Below are 17,024 nucleotides of genomic sequence, written 5' to 3'. Positions count from 1 at the left end.
TTGTTTCAAAAAAAAAAAAAAAAATAGTAAGTGCATCATTTTCTTTGTGGTTTTGTGTTCAAAATCACATTTTCGCAGTCATTTTCTTGATGTTTCTTAAATTTTTTTTATGTAATGTATCGATTGAAACGTGATATTTACTTTAGGCTCCCACCCCCTCATTTTGTATCTTATTTTTTAATTAATGAAAACTTAATAATAATAATAAAAAGGTATTTGACCTCACTTTTATTATTGTAAGCCGCATTTTCATACCCAAATTCAAGCACGGGGGTTGAAACCGTGTTAAAGATGGATCAGGTAATCATATCAAGGCCATTTAACTAAGAAAAATTCTAAACATAAGCTCTACACTCTTGGACACTATTTAAAAACATGTGATCTTACCTTTTTACTCATGAAATATGAAATACGAGATTAAAAAAGTACAATCATATATTTTTAAATAATGTACAGAGTGTGAATACAAACGCATCCATACAGTGATGCTACTCTGCAGCTTGCTTCTTTCTTTCTTTTGGCAATCTAGTAAACAGGCACTATGAGAGTAGTTACAAAAGGAAAAATATCATTGATCCTTCACATGGCCAAAGACGGCAGAAAACACATTACAAAAAAGGGGACAAAAAAAAAAAAACAAGATGACCACCAAACAATAGGCACCCTGAGATCAGTTACAGGAGAAGCTGCAAATGTCAAGCACATCATTAATCCCTTGCAAGCAACCAAATGGACCGCATAGCTTTACTCTAGGGGCTTTTCCCACTTGAGGGGCTTCACCACCTCCCATGTGAAGTCAGGGTCATCTCTTCCAAAGTGACCATATGCGGCTGTCTTCAAGAACCTTCCATTTCCACCTCTTTTAAGATCCAAATTAATTGCAATCATCCCAGGCCTAAAATCAAAGTTCTCTTTCACAATCTTGAGAATCTCCTTATCAGGAATCTTCCCAGTACAATAAGTATCAACAAATACCGACAGTGGCTCTGGAACACCAATGGCATATGACACCTGCACGATGCACCTTCGAGCAAGCCCATTGGCAACAATGCTCTTTGCTGCCTGCCTAACAATGTAGGCTCCACTCCTATCTACCTTGGTTGGGTCCTTTCCAGAGAAAGCACCACCACCATGGGCTCCCCATCCACCGTAGGTATCAATGATGATTTTACGCCCAGTTAGACCTGCATCTCCATGAGGCCCACCAATGACAAATCGCCCAGATGGATTGAGATGGAAGATGATCTTCTCATCAAGGTACTTCTCGGGAATCACGGGCTTGATAACATGCTCTTTGAGATCAGCAGCAATCTCATCATTGGTAACAGTTTCATCATGCTGCGTGGAAATGAGAACAGTGTGGACACGTATTGGGACCATAGCACCATGGTCATTGTAGTATTCAACAGTGACTTGGGTTTTGCCATCAGGTCTCAACCAGGGGCAAGTTCCACTCTTCCGAACATCCGTGAGGCGAGCACCAAGCTTGGTAGCCAGAACATGGCTGAGAGGCATAAGCTCAGGGGTCTCATCAGTAGCATATCCAAACATGTGACCCTGGTCACCAGCACCAATCTCCTCAGGCCGCTTGGTGAGATGGCCATGGACACCCTGGGCAATATCAGGGCTCTGCTGTTCGATGTTAACCAGAACCTTGCAGTTGTCAGCATCAAGTCCCACATCATTAGAAACAAATCCAATCGAACGGCATGTGTCACGTACAATCTTCTCATAGTCTACATCAGTTTTCGTAGTGATCTCTCCAAAGACCATAACCATGTTGGTCTTGGTGCAAGTCTCACAGGCGACCTTGCTCTCAGGGTCATGTTCAAGGCAGGCATCAAGCACTGCGTCAGATATCTGATCACAGAGCTTATCGGGATGCCCCTCATTTACAGACTCAGAGGTGAATAGGAAGGTATCCATTATGCCAAGGCTGCAAAGGAAATAGCACACGCAGATATGTCAACACATGAATGAGCACTACCCTGGCAAAATACAGGGATAATACAAAAGGGAAGAATAAATAAATGCATAATCAATGGTAATTCTGATACTCTTAGACAGAAATCCTTCCTTGACTTACAAGACAGTGCAAGTTATAAGTATCTGAGCAGTGTTATAAAGTTACGCAGCACCAACAAGACAAAGTAGTACACGCTATTATGGAACGTATTGAAGTAAAATGGAAGTATACTAGTCTGAGATATAATTCTGCAATTCAGAGATTGAGAAGAACGACTCTTGACAAGAGTTTAGAAAGCGTAAAGATAAAAGGTCCATTCTTCCAAATCAACCCAATAATAAAGGGTTAGAAAATCTTACATGTGCAAGAGGAAGAGCAAGTATATCCCAGAGTTGGGCTCATAACAAGGGAAACCAACGAAATAATGCCATTTTGAACCCAATAAATTGGTATAAAGAACTAAGGAACCATCGGAACCGTCAATTTCAATTGTAAACAAATCACAAATTTAGAACAAAGAAATATAACAAGATTGGGCGTAAAGCCTTAATTTTTCGCTCCTTTTCTGTAATTAAAAACATTAACTAGTTAAAAAAAACTTGCATACATTTACTCAAACCAGAATTGCATCATTTCACCAAAAAGAAGCAACAGATTCACAGTTCACTCCTCTGCTACAAGATATTCGAAGTTAACATTGATAAGAACCCTATTACATCGACTTAGTTAGCATAAATCACAATAAGTAACCAGACAAACCAAGCATTTATAACCCAGCAACCACAAACTCCAGACTATAAAAGATAAAGACCCATGAGTTCGATCAAAGATATTAAAGTTCCAATCAATGAATTAACACAAAACCAACTTGGATGAACCCCATGATCAAGATGGAAATTCTAAGGCCCAGATGTCTGGTTCTGGTTAGAGCGGAGGCAGACCTTAATCTGTCCTGGGCGTGTCCCGAGTCCTCTTGATTGGACTCCGCGACTCTTCTCCATGGTTAAGAGTTATGGTGTCGGTATTTATAAGCGGACAGTCATGGGAATACACTCTCATTAAAAAAACATTAAAAAAAAAAAGAAAATTGGAAAATGCTACCCTGATGAGTAGTCTTTCGTCAGTTACAAGCTTTTCCTTTCTTTACTCGATGCCATCTTCTCGATGCCATCACTTGGGAAAATCTTGAGGGCAGATAGTAAAAAGATATTCCGTAAAAATAATTTTATAAATTACTATGATTTAATACAGTTCGTTAAATTATAAAATTAATTTTATTATAAAATAGATGTAAGATGAAGATATGATAATTTATAAAATTATTTTTATATAATTTATTTTATAGATGAAGCAATACTTATTGTAAAAACATAAAAGCGGTAAAAATTTAGAAAAATCTTCAAAAAATAAAAATAGAACATTCCACCTAGGAAAATAATCTTAGGCATCTTTGCACATGTTTTAATACTCTTTATTTTCCTTTATTTATTTATTTATTATTTTTTTTTTTTTTGTGGATTCTCGAGCAGTATCAAATGTCAGCTCAATAAATAATATTGTAAAGCCCAATTCTATGCTAAAGATTCCAATAAGAGCTCTAAAAGTTATCATAATCCGATTGTGCCATCTTTGAAATGAGAGATTATATTCTCTCAAGTCGGTGTATATCTAAAAACATGGGTACATGACATAATTTAATTAAAAAGATAAATTTTATTAATTAAATCTTATCGTTTAAATGATATAGATTGTATAATTCACACACCGACTTGAGAATAAAATAATTAATTTAAAATATATAGTTGCCCTAAACAATGAACATACCAATATAAAATCTTTTGGCTCAATTATGCTAAAGGAAAAATAAAAAGTGTAGTGATATAAGTAGTATAACTTTACGCCCAGCATTATACTCAATGAGTGCCAGCCCTATTTCATCAGTTATTATTTTTTAATTCAAATTTTAAATTCTAAAAGTTTTACAATTTTCAATAATTGACATGTCAGTACATATGATTATGTGCGTAAAATTGTAAGTATAGATAACATTTTTCAAATAGATATTCATCTTCCTCTCACTCTCTTCCTCTTATGGCTATTGTAGACAAGGCTCGTGCTTTTCTTTTGTGAAAGAATAAAAAATTACTATGCCTCTCAATTTTGACCGCTCCATTTAACTGGTGATAAAAAAAAATTTTATTTAATAATTAAAGAGATGATTTTAAGTGTATTGGTATATTTTTTTATTTTTTAAAAATATTTAAATCTATTAAAAAATGTGAAAAAAAAAAAAAACCACTCTTACGACCAGGGTAAGGGTGGGCCACTCTTTGTGAAAACGTCCAAAGAAATTATTTTCCTCACTTTTGAGCCAAAGGGTATGCGAGAGAGGCAAAGTGCAATCAGCAACGAGCTTTGTGAGCTGACTGTTGTTATTGGAATTCCTTCCTGACAAGATGGTATGGAGGTAATAACGTGGTTGGTGAAGTGGTGGCGACATGTTGAAAGGGAAAGCTAGGCCTGGGTGGACAGAGTAGGTGAGTGACATCTCAGTTACGAATAAGAGAGACCTCATCATCTTCCACCACTTCTCACTTCCTACGATAACAGGCATGTCCGATGTTGGAGGCTCCAAGCACATACATTAATCTATGAGTTAGTCTACATTATCATCAATCTCATATAATTATATTTAAAAAAATTTTAAAATTATAATAATATCTTTTTTAAAATAATATTTTTTTTTTCTTTTACCCATATTCATTAATGGAATTGTACAGACAATCTCCTACTCAAAATTACAAATAAAATTTTTCTTAATCTACATTCGGGAATTGAGAACATGTATACCTAGTTTAAGGCCCCAAAATAATGAAGTATCGTAGTAGAAACGTGATAAATCATGAGATCCTACCGTATTTGAGAGGAATAAGTTTTTATTCTTTGTAATGATTTTAATGGTCTTGTAATAATATTGACTAATCATTTTAAAATATACGTCAAGAAATAGATCCAACCTTTATTATTATAGACCATTAAAAGCGTAAGACTTGAGCCTCAGTGCGAGACCAATGTTGACAAGCATCTCCTCGAATCATTTGATTTTCTTTTTCAATAGTAGATTTGGATGGAGATGTTGATTATAAATAAGATTGTGGACAACCCAATTGCACACGAGTTGTGTTGGAGTCCACCTTGTTAACCTGGCCATTACCAAAGTCGTGTCGTGTCACATACCTAACTCCTTTAAATCTTAACTCCTTTAAATGTAAAATCTATATTTTTGTAAAATTTAAAAGAAATAGTTTAATATAGCTCATCTAATAGATCATGTATTTATAATTAATATCTAGTTTGTTACAGTACCATCTCTACATCTATGGAATACTATTCACATTTATATAAATATTTAATTCAATTTTCTATCTATTTTTTACTCTTTATTCATTTATGTATCTATTTTATACTTTTTACCTTATTTAAAATAAATAAAATATATTAAAGTGTATAATATTTAAATAATATAAAAAAAATAGATAAATTGATACATGATATATTATAAAAATTAATATATAAAATAGAAAAAATATATTTTAATAATATATTTTAAAAGATAGAACCAATAATTCATATTGCTCTTAAATCCAAAAGTAATATAAAAAAATACGTCGTTTTGTGGTTCTAATCATACTATTTTAATCACATCCAAGCACTCGGGGATTCAATTCCTGATGACATCCCACCACTCAGGAGGTATCTGATATCCACTTTGTATTTCTTAGACTTCGTTTGTTTCTTTAATTCATTTCCACTCATATCAATTTATTATTATAATTTTTTAAAATTTCAATACAAAATATAATAAATAATTTAACTTTTTCAAATCTCAAAATAATAATAATATTAAAAAATAATATTCTAACAATATTTTATAATATCAACTCAATTCAATTTAACATACAAATGTAACCTAGAAGAAAACAAGACTATAATGTTTTTGTCCATTTGTGTCCATCAATCGTCTCTCTCTTCTTTTGCTTTTGAAAAAGAAAGGAAAATGTTACGAAGACATTTAAATTTGACATCTTTTTTATTTTAATTTTTTTTATTGACTAACTATTAGTATATTGACTTTTTTTTTAAATATTTTAAAATGATAAAAAAATAAAAAAATCAATTTGACGGGTCTGAGGAAAAAAAAAAAAAAAGATAGAGATGCGGTGAGCGTGGATCGAACACGCGACCTTCAGATCTTCAGTCTGACGCTCTCCCAACTGACCTATCCCCGCTTCATGTAATTGGATTGTTACCTTTTTATTAAACGTTAATCTAATTTCTGCAATTGAGTCAATTTGCTACAAACCTCCTCAGTTTGCAAATGGTTTCAAAACTGAAAAATAAATAAACTCAATTCACTTTATAGATATCCTCTCAAACTATTTGATTAAATTGGGATTTTGTAATTGTAAAGAAAGATACGCTGGCGTGGACTGTAGAATGCTTAATATTGTACGGATTACTAGATCCACATGATGAATATTTAGGAGTCGATTGATCGAGAAACATTCTCAATTCATTTTATCTTATCATTACAACTTTTTCAAATTTTCATACAAGATATAATAAACAATTCAACTTTTTTAAATCTCAAAATAATAATAATATTAAAAAATAATATTCTAATAATATTTTATTAAACTTTCAACTTTCATCTAAAATATATATATATATATTAATTTTGGAATTCCAGACAAGCTGTAAATATTCATTGATGGATATTGATGCTATATATATATATATATATATATATATATATAGAACATGCATGCATGCTTGAGTTCTGGATCAGCTATTCATGATGTATCTATTTCTTTTTAACTTTTAGCTAGCATTTTAAATATTATTAATATAATCTCATTATTAATATATATATATATATTAATATATAGATTTTTATAACATTTAATCTCAACATTCAACAAAGAAATCTATTTTTTTATTCTCTTAATTAATTTTATCCTCACTTGTTCATTATATATGGAGGATTTTTGAAACATTGTTGTGTTTTTTTATTAAATATTCGATCAACTTTAAATGAGTTCGATAATGATTTTTTATTTTATTTAAGGTTAATAAATCTGTAGTAATACTACTCGCATATTCATATATATAAAGAGAGATCAGATCACGTACGTGAATCTATATGCTCTTCTTGTGTTAATCTTTAAGTTGCATGTACAGATAAATTATTCCATATAAGAATTTCTAAATGGTGCTAATTACTGCTAAGACACTAATTAATTAAGAGGCATCTGGTTTTTCTAATTTTAAAGAGTAATTTAAAGCTATTTTTCACTTCATCAAGTTCTATATATAATGCTACGTACGTACCGTGCGGGCTTTAAATATTTTAGGCAATTCAAAGCTTAAAGATCGGGATATTGATAATTAATTAGTAATGTAAAATCCAAAAGGAAAACATTCAAGCTCAAATGTGACCGAATATTTCCTTTCCTACAAGATTTGGGTAACAGCAGGCAGCATGCAATGATCATCAGCCGAAAGCCTAAAACAAACGAAAAAGGAAAAAGAAAGAAATAAAGCACTCATGACACACAGCAACTAGGACGTACACCTAATTAAACAACTAGCTAAAACACGCGCGCGCCCGTCCCTAACTCTGAAAAACATCGAAGCCGAGCACCAGGCCAGACACCCATGAATGATGAATAATCATGTACCCATGCATGCAGCTCCTCAAATAAACCCTATGTAAATATCATGGTGGTGAGCCAACTCCAATGGAACCATGACCAGTACCAGGGGTAGTGGGCAGAGCTGGGACGCAGCTGCCCCCAGGGAAGATATAACAAAAGGCGCTTGAAGGTGACCCTGGCACTGATCCTGTCCCAGTTCTACTACTGCCAGGAGGGCTTGTAAAGAACCCTAGAGGGCTTCCAACCCCACTTCCAAAAAAGGTCTGGGGTTGCTCCACCTTCTCCTGGCTTTTCAGTTGCCTTCCTCCTTCAACCTGATCAGGTGAAAAAACCACTACTAGCAGCATGGTGATCAGGACCAGCAACATTGTAGTAGTAACTGATCTTTCCATCTTAGCACGCATCTTCTTCAGTTACCCTAGAAATGCCCTCACTTTCACAATCTGATGTCTACTAGTCTCTCCTTGTGATCTATCTGTTTGTTACAGTGAAGAGAAGGTTAGCCATGTCCAGCCTTTAAATAGAACAAATCCTTCAATTATGAACATCAGTACTGTTACTCTCTGCCTCTTGGATGGAAAAGTAGTTGACACTACTTCCTTGATCGAATTTATTTCATAGGAGTGTTAGGTCAAAGAGAGTTAATACATGTATATATATACATAAAAAAATGTTACTTTGTCTACTCAAGTAATTCCCCCTCATTTTCATACTTCATATATTTTAATTTTTTTTACTTAATAGATTAACTATTAATGTATTAATATTTTTTTATATTTTTTAAAAAATGTTTTAAAATGATAAAAAAATATAAATAAAAAAAAATAAAAAGACATTTTAACCTAACGATCACTCTGAGCGAGCTACTCTAAGCAGCAGAATAGCACCGCACTATATACATACATATATTGAGGTGTCTTTGATACATACTTCATATCTGTTTTACAATATTCTTTTAAAAAAACATATATTTTAATATAAAAGAAGTTTTACCATAATGGAATCGAAATAAAATAAAAATAATAATGGATTAGTGACTTAAGTACATGTAGCATCTTCAATGACATCATATCCTCTCACTAATATGTCGTATTTGATATATTATTAAGCCTATAAGCTAGGCTGTATTTATTTCTTTCTCATGAGTCATGAATACGCCCCCTAAGTACCAATTAATACAGTAATGGTAGAAGATCCTAATTCGTTTTAATTTATGGGGTTTGATCATCAGAGGGTAATCCCAGCTGCATGCTGAGCTGGCTGTTGCAAAAAATTAATGTCACTGTCAAAAATTGTAATAATATTGGGATCTTTTGGAAAGAGCGTTGGCGCCTTGTACATTTACAGTGATCATTCAATATTTCACCAAACTCACTGTTCAGTTGTTGGAATGGAATTAATATATATTACAGTAACTCATGTGAATATATATTACAGTAACTCATGTGAATATATATATATATATATATATATTTGAGAAATGCTTGATTTACACCATCAAGAACATGACGCATAATATACGTGGTTCAACAAATCTCTTCATCGAAAATTAAGTTTTTTTAAAAAAAAAAGTTTTTCTTAAATGTATAACATTTTCCATATATATATATATATATATAAAATGTTAGGTCTACACACGAATCTTACACAAAAAAAGTTTAAATACTAACGTGATTTAATGTAATATGTTAGATTTACCAATCTAGCAAAAATCTGTGTACTTCGCTCGCGCGGCACGTAGAGCAAACGGCCAAATCAACATTGGGTCGAGCGAACACTAGAGTTTGAGTCAAACTCACTGTCGAGCAATTTCGAACGAACTCTCTGACTTACATCTGCTTGAGTTCATTGTCGAGCAGTCTTGAATGAACTCTCTGACTTACCTCTGCTCGAGTGACTAATGACTCTGCTCAAGCAGTATGGACCAAACTCCACAGTGCTCAACAATATAGATTATCGATCGATATCCCTTGATCTTGATCTTATATAAGGTAATTTATATATATATATATATATATATATATATATATATGCATGGTTAATAATTCCCTTTGAGGGTGATCATGAGCAGCTAGCGTAGTTTCTATAGTAGCTAGCTTTACATGCATGCACGTACCAAACAATAAATTATAAGTTATTAGTAAATTAGCGTCCATAAAAAAATAAAAAATAGTAAAGAGTTAATATACATGAGGTTACTACGTACTATATACATAGCCGCTATAATAAGCTATTTTCATATTGAATAACGTTTACTCAAACATAGATATATTTTTAATTTCTTGCTCCGAGCAGATGGAGCTAATGGTCCCGTAGCTCAGTTGGTTAGAGCGTTGGTCTTATGAGCCGAAGGTCGCGGGTTCGAGCCCCGCCGGGACCAGCAGCCGCCATATTCTTCAATTTGTTTTTTTTTTTTAATTTCCAATTCAGTGATCATTCAATTCATACAGCCTAGATCAAATGCATAATTGTTTCTCTCTTTTTTGTTTCGACTTGAAAATGAATTCTTGAAACGTGCATAATTTATATCAAAAACCCAGCATTAAACTTGATTGTGATGAGAAAATCTTGAGCAAAAATCATGATAGATCAGTCATGTCACTTTCATGTATTTCAGGTCACATTACGCCATGCATTCTGCATTTTACATACTTCTTCGAAATACAAGTTTGTGGATAGCTGTCATATTGATAAACTTGAAGAGGTAGGCTAGAATGAACATTCAACATGATCTCCACCATCAGTTTCTAAATGGGGTGTTACCAAATGTATATGGCTTTTGCAGGAAAAAAATGCTGAGTTGCAGAGGGAAAAATGAGCTTTTTTTTGTTGTCATTTTAATGGGGAGTAAAGAGGAGCAGCAACAGCAATTAGTATACAGCTCAACAAAGCAATTAAAAAGTTGCAATGGGCACTCAAAAATGCAGTACAGGCTGGGAAAATAGTTGAGTGGGAGAGCCGCATTTAAACTCTACGTACGGGACTGGAAGGAGTCTGCTCCCTCACACTCCAGCTAGCTGGGGAGGCCGAACTTCCTCTTCGGCATTCGGCACGTTTACATGACCCTTGCAACCCGCAGAAGTAACGGGCAGGAGAGCAACAGGATGTATGTTTATTGTTTAAGAGACGAGAAATGATATTGGCACGTAAGAGTCGTGCACTCTTCTTGAAAAAAATAAATAAATATAAGATTCATTTAATAGCATTGAAATGAATAAACAGCATTTGTACAACTCATTATTGTGTCTATATAGCATTATTCTTAAATAAACATCAAGCGAGCATATATGGATGGAGGCCAGCTAGTTCATTCACCTTCCCGCCCCATTAATATAGTATTTATTTGTTCTGATTAAAAAACACTGTACAGCGTCATTTGTTAATTTTTAACATTGATCCTTAAAAGAGAAGATAAACACTTGATAAAGAGTACTTTCTTTTTTCTTTTCTTTTTTTGAATTGTATAGAGAATTAGAGTCTGTTTTCTTTTTAGCTAAATAATAATAATAATAATAAAGCAAATGAAAAATGGTTGTTGAAATTCAAAATTGTTACATGTTTAAACGACAAAGTTTACAAGGGAATATAGTGTGAACGCGTGATTCGAATAAAATTCATTCTTCAAAAATCATACATTAAGAGGTCATTGCTACATTGTATGGAACAACGGTATGCTTCTAACAATGAGTTCAAGCTGCCAGAAAATTCAACAACCCGATCAAGCACATTCCAAGCACTGAACCTGCATTCTCATATACATTAACTAGCCACAGATTCTAAAAATCCCAGAAGTAGAAAGGACAACTTCGGTTCGTTCAAGGCCACAAAGGGAAACTAGAACCATTTTAGAACATGTTGGAAACGAAACGGCCTCTTATACAAAGTTGTCCTGCTTCATCTACTGCTGGTGCTGATGATACTGTATAGCTTACCAAAGAGAGAGATCCTCTCTTCAATCCTCCACCAGGATTTCTTTTACAAAGACTGTCCAACAGAGCCCATACATTCACCTTAATTTTGGCCTCTTGGGAAGACTGCCACCACGATTCCTATTGTCAGGAGCCCGAGCCTTTCCAAAAGCCTTCATCTTCCTTCTTGTTCTCTCCTCCTCACTGTCTGAATCATCCCCTTTCTCCCTGTCTGCATAACTTGCTTCCCTTTCCAACTCTTCCCAAGTCTTACCTTTCTCCTCCTCCGACTCTTCTTCAGAGTCTTCTTCTTCATCATCTTCAGATTCGACCAATGACTCACTGTTATCATCCTCATCATCTGATACTGAGTCAGACTGTACATCAGAAGGTTCATATCCTTGGTCTGACTCCGAGTTCTCAGAATCTGAATCACTGATATCCATATTCAAAAATTCCCATCCACCATCCTCGATGAATTTTTCTGGATCATCCGTGATAGTTTTCAATATAGGACGCCAGTTGAGATTCAATCTGCTTTCATAATATTTCAGGTCAGTCGTGTCTAGCCACTCCTTGATGCCATCTAGCGAACTTGAAGGGATAGAATCGATACGGAAAACATCCCGCTTAAAGTCCTTGAACACAATAGTCATATCAAAATTCTTCTGCCCAAGACCAACCCTCTCCAGGTTAACAATCTCAATCTCATTAAGAGTTATTACCACAAATGGATTCTCAATCAGCTCAACAAGGCAGCTCGAAGTAGGGACAATGAAAGTAGAGGCCTTGTGGGGTACTCCATGGAAGCCAAGCTCTCTCAAGGGCTGATCAAACTCAAGGTCAAGTGCTTTGAATTGCGGTTGACCCCACAAATCATGTACTCGGTTCACAAAGTTCTGGAAGTCCATGTTGATTTTATTTTTTCGATCTCTCTCACGCTGCTCCTCCTCGATCTCATCTGGGTCATAGGCAGATCGCCTACTACCACCAAGCGTCTGGACCACATCCATCACCTCAACGTAAAATTGCACATCCTTCGTCTTCTTGTTTCCCACCATAATGTGATTGTGCAGATGAAAGTGTAGCACAGTTATCATCTCTTTCTCTGCCGGCTGGAAAAATGCATGTTTGATGTTTCTGTACATAACGTCCACACGTTCATCAGGCCTTGAAGTAGAATACCGGAATCCATTCGTGTGGGCTTCTAGTGAGCCAGTCAACTTCCTTCCACGACCACCAAATGGAGGACGAATCCACAGATCAGACAATCTCATCGGCTTGAATTTAGCTCCTGCAACTTGCAGCTTTTCTTGTGTCACTAAGGTGGCCCTTTCAGCTCTTTCAGACTCCCTGGAGGCAACCTGTCTGCGAAGGGTTTTGATCAGCTGTACAGCTTCACTGATATGTCTTGGGTCCTTGGAGCGGAATGAAACTTCCTTCAGATAGATTGACCCTTGAAACTTCACAGAGTTTGCGTCATGTGGACTGAAAGGGGTGCCAGGTACATTGAAGATTATACGGATGTAGCAGTTTCTGTTACTATCCTGCTGGCTCGACACACTCTTCAATGTGGCAACATGGAAAGGAACCATGCTTCCATAAATAGGCAATAAGATGGCTTCATTCTTCTGATCAATTTGAATCATCAAATCTCTCGGCGGGGGCAGATCATTGACATTCTTATAAGCAATCAAATCACCTATAGTCTTCCCAGCACCACGATTATCAGTCGCAGCAGAACCTCCGCCAGCAAGTCTCCTGGCAGTTTCTTCGTTTTTCTGGCGGGCAAGTTCTGCCTGGTGCTGCCTCCGAAGCTCTTCCTTTGACATCTCCTGGTTGTCTGACCTAAGTGTGGCCTTAGATAAGGTAGTCCCACCACCTTTAGCCTCAGCTTTAATTTTGGGCCCCTCATCTTCTTCCTCATCATCCTCATTAAATGAGTAAGCAACATCCTTCACAGCTTTAGAGCTTGATACAGTAACTACCTCTGGGACCTCTTCACCAACAATAACAGTATCAGCTAGCAACACAGAGAATTTCTGTGTCTTTGTGTTGTTGGTCTCCGCCTGCAAGTTATGGAATCCAAGAGACACATTAAAAACCATGCCAGGTTTTAGAACCCGATCATTCTTTGCATTAAGGCTAAGTCCCGACTCACGAAACTCAAGGCCAATTCCAGTTCCTGCAGTTTTTGTCAAGTTTGCAGCCAATTCCGGAGCATCCTTCTCAACTACTGAGAGCGCAGCTAGATATGGAGCACTGGCCTTGTTCCCAGATCTCAAAGCACTGATTGCTGCTTCTTGTGCCTTAAGAAGAACCTCATAGGCCTTGCTCTGTGATGTATTGGCATCGATCAGAAAAGTTCTAGCAACATTTGAGCAATAGCTGTTGTATCGAGATCCAATTGCACATATAATCACACTTGTTGAATCATAGTAGAGGTTCTCATCGTTGCTTGAAGCACTTGGTCTCAGATCAAAATCACCTCCGCTCTGAAAAATTGGAGGATAACAAATATCCACGTTCTCTGCCTTCAGCTTTACTTTAATTCTTGCTGGTTCCAATATGGCCTTCTCTGTGTCATCCATTAATGAAGAATGAGAAACCTTTTTTTCCTCATCAATAATCTTTTCAAGCTTTGGCACTACAAAACTCCTCATCACTGATGATGTCAAGAATGCAGCTTTCTTTATATTTGTAAGCTCAATGTTGTCTTTGACAGCAAACAAAAATGAGAAACCATTTGTTATATCGCTTAGCTCAAAATTAGCTTTCTTCAACTTTTCAGCCCAAGTCTCCAAAAGCTTTCCTTCGGGAATCTCTCTTGCTATGTGTCCAATGACAGGAGCATCATGCTGGTTGGAGTTCGACTGAGCATTGACAGCTTGAAATATACTATCCATTAGTCCAGCTCCATCATCATTCTTGGGCTTAACATGCACCACGACATCAGCACCAACAGCCTCTTTGGCAGACATTTTCACAACATCAAGGAGAGACGCCTTTTTCTGGCTACACAAGAAATGTATCTGTTTCTTCACGAAAACCATAATTGTTTCCGGGAACTCATAACCAAACAACCAGATGTTCAAAGCTGAGGATTTCAGGTACCGTAGATCCTCAGAAGTCGGAGGCGTTGCTATGGTTAGAGCATCTGAAGAACCCCATAAATCACTATTATGCTCATTCCAATGTGCATACAACATTTTTATCCGCTTACTGAAATTTTCCAAATTGATGGCATACGGATTGGTGGCACCCGACGACATGCCAGTTGCAATTTTGGCATTTCCATTCCGGTGTTGGGCCATTGAGAAAATCTTAGATATAGATCTCTAATTCTTACACGACAGCCCGTAGGTCATTCTGATCAACATAACTGTTAGAAACAATATATAATAAATTTCATAAGTAGAAATAATTAATAATTATCATTTTCTTCGTTCTCTCCATATATTGCAATGTTAACCTGTGAACTTATTAGCCTCATGCCATATATCTTATTAAAGAAACCAAGTGGCACATAACAAGATCAGCAAGAGTTAATATTTAAGTAACTGTTCTTGAGTAACTAGGCCTTAAATTATAGGACCTAGGCAGAAATTATAGTTAAGGAGCCGACATAAATTATATCACATTTACTCCTTTATACAAGAGAAATTAAGAACATAAACCCATACTTCGGATATCATGTCTCCGTCTTATTCTAATTCCCGAAGGATAAGCAACTCACACACATATAATTAATTAATCATCTTTTTCTAATAGTAACTTTAGATAAAAACAAGGGAAAACACACATATCCCCACAGACTACCACCTAATTTACAACCATCCCTCAAACTATCAGTTACTGCAGTCACCTCCCTCTCCACAAACTACCAAAAAATCTACTCCCTCCATAAAAAAAAAAATTATATTCATACCCTTGATATATATATAAAATTAATTAATTAATTAATTAAATTGAGGAATTAAAAATTATAAAAAATTATTTATTTAAAAATTATTTTGTAGAAATTAATCGTGGTATTTTGACTTTTTTATTATAGTTTTTGGTAGTTAGGGGGGATTTCCAAAATTAATAACTTGGGGTGATTACAAATTGAACTGCAGTTAGTTTGAGGGAGGTTTGTGTGTTGTCCAAAAAACAAAAAAACTTGGCCAAGAACGAATTAATCACAACATTTAAACATCCTTTTTATATATATATATATATATATATATAAGTACCAAATGAGTAAAGATATGTGCTCAAGACCTTTCTTAGATTTATCTACATGCAGAGAATATACAGATGCAAGAAAGGAATTGGAATTTTCTATATGCCCGCAACGGAACACAAGTGCCATTACACTTTCAAGGGCCACCCGGTTCTCTCAAAAGGCAACAACATTTAAACATTCAGTGCAGAATAATCACATAAAATTGAATCAGAGAATCTAAATATTTGAATGTAATTTATTCATAAATATACTGAAAAAAAATCAGAGCAAAAAAAAAAATCTAGGGTTTTCATTTAATCAGAGGATTATCACAAAAAATGTTCAAAAGAAAAAAAAAAAAATGCAAAGATCTTCATTTAATCTCCCAACCAAAGAAAAAAATTCTTAATCAGAGCACATCGGTTGGACCACTAGATTTTCAAACACTATCACTCAAATTTCAAATAGTTAGGATTTTAAGCTCATGGGTTTTTTTTTAATGCTTGCAATCAATTTAGGGTTGGAAATGGAGGCTTACCTGCAGTGTGAAGGGTTCCAAGTTCAGACTTCCGATGGTCCGATGGAGGCCTCAAACATCCCAAAAGAAAACACAAATTCTCCTTCAGGCTGCTTCCAAACGAGACAAGAAAGAGAATGTGAGGAATCCGGAAAAAATGAGGGTTTGCTGCCGGAATATTGAGGGTGCGATAAATCGACAAAGATACAGAACGAGAAAAACAGAGAAATGAATCGATAGAGGAGCGGCGGATTGAGAAGAAGAAACCGAACGAGGGATTGGGGAAAGAAAATGAATCGATACAAGGAGAAATTCCGATTAAACCATACAGACTAATTATTACTACTCCCTGTCAAGAAAAGTACTGCTCTCCTCCTATCATATCCTACAGTATTTATACAATTATTTTTTTCTGAAAAAAAAAATTATATTCTAGTGCTCCCACACACTCCTTGAATTTATTATATATTTAATTATCTTATAATTTAAAAATTCATTATTTAAAAAAAATAAGAGTTAATTATATAAAAAAATTTATTCATCATCTCTACACATCACACATTTTTTTTTTCTTATTAAATATGTGATATATAGATGATGAGTAGAAGAATTCAAGTAATTTAAGAAGAATAAAACTAAAAAAAATTAAAAAAATTATTATGTGTGGTGTGTGGGGATGATGAGAGCCAAAGCTCCTGTCATATACCTC

At 35.0% G+C, this 17,024-nt stretch overlaps 2 protein-coding genes and 2 non-coding genes across 5 annotated transcripts; 1 reads left to right on the top strand and 3 right to left on the bottom strand.

The window, feature by feature from the left end:
* Positions 1-548: 548 nt before the first annotated feature.
* LOC121260761 (S-adenosylmethionine synthase 5-like) lies at positions 549-3,011 on the bottom strand. Its single transcript, XM_041162771.1, has 2 exons — positions 2,908-3,011; positions 549-1,936 (listed from the first exon to the last, which is right to left on the bottom strand). Exon 2 carries the CDS (start codon positions 1,924-1,926, stop codon positions 745-747), a length of 1,182 nt encoding a protein of 393 aa, XP_041018705.1. The 5' UTR covers positions 1,927-1,936; positions 2,908-3,011; the 3' UTR covers positions 549-744.
* A 3,171-nt stretch (positions 3,012-6,182) lies between these two features.
* TRNAF-GAA lies at positions 6,183-6,255 on the bottom strand. The gene has a single exon. It is a non-coding gene; the product is annotated as a tRNA-Phe (tRNA).
* Positions 6,256-9,989: 3,734 nt separating this feature from the next.
* On the top strand, positions 9,990-10,063 carry TRNAI-UAU. The gene has a single exon. It is a non-coding gene; the product is annotated as a tRNA-Ile (tRNA).
* Positions 10,064-11,269: 1,206 nt separating this feature from the next.
* Positions 11,270-16,456, bottom strand: LOC121259555 (FACT complex subunit SPT16-like). Of its 2 annotated transcripts, none has more exons than XM_041161185.1 (2): positions 16,337-16,456; positions 11,270-14,973 (listed from the first exon to the last, which is right to left on the bottom strand). In XM_041161185.1, exon 2 carries the CDS (start codon positions 14,903-14,905, stop codon positions 11,690-11,692), a length of 3,216 nt encoding a protein of 1,071 aa, XP_041017119.1. In that variant the 5' UTR covers positions 14,906-14,973; positions 16,337-16,456; the 3' UTR covers positions 11,270-11,689. The 2 variants fall into 2 exon arrangements, with proteins under 2 accessions (XP_041017119.1, XP_041017118.1); XM_041161184.1 differs by having other exon boundaries at positions 11,270-14,960.
* Between the last annotated feature and the right edge of the window lie 568 nt (positions 16,457-17,024).

Source organism: Juglans microcarpa x Juglans regia, chromosome 4D (genome assembly GCF_004785595.1).
Source record: "Juglans microcarpa x Juglans regia isolate MS1-56 chromosome 4D, Jm3101_v1.0, whole genome shotgun sequence".
Classification (NCBI taxonomy): domain Eukaryota; kingdom Viridiplantae; phylum Streptophyta; class Magnoliopsida; order Fagales; family Juglandaceae; genus Juglans; species Juglans microcarpa x Juglans regia.
The sequence above is the reverse complement of the archived record's forward strand: the minus strand, read 5'-3'. Positions and strand labels throughout refer to the sequence as shown.

Excerpts from the sequence above, each read along its gene's own strand:
- LOC121260761 (XM_041162771.1), bottom strand. The coding sequence starts at position 1,926 with ATGGATACCTTCCTATTCACCTCTGAGTCTGTAAATGAGGGGCATCCC.
- LOC121259555 (XM_041161185.1), bottom strand. The coding sequence starts at position 14,905 with ATGGCCCAACACCGGAATGGAAATGCCAAAATTGCAACTGGCATGTCG.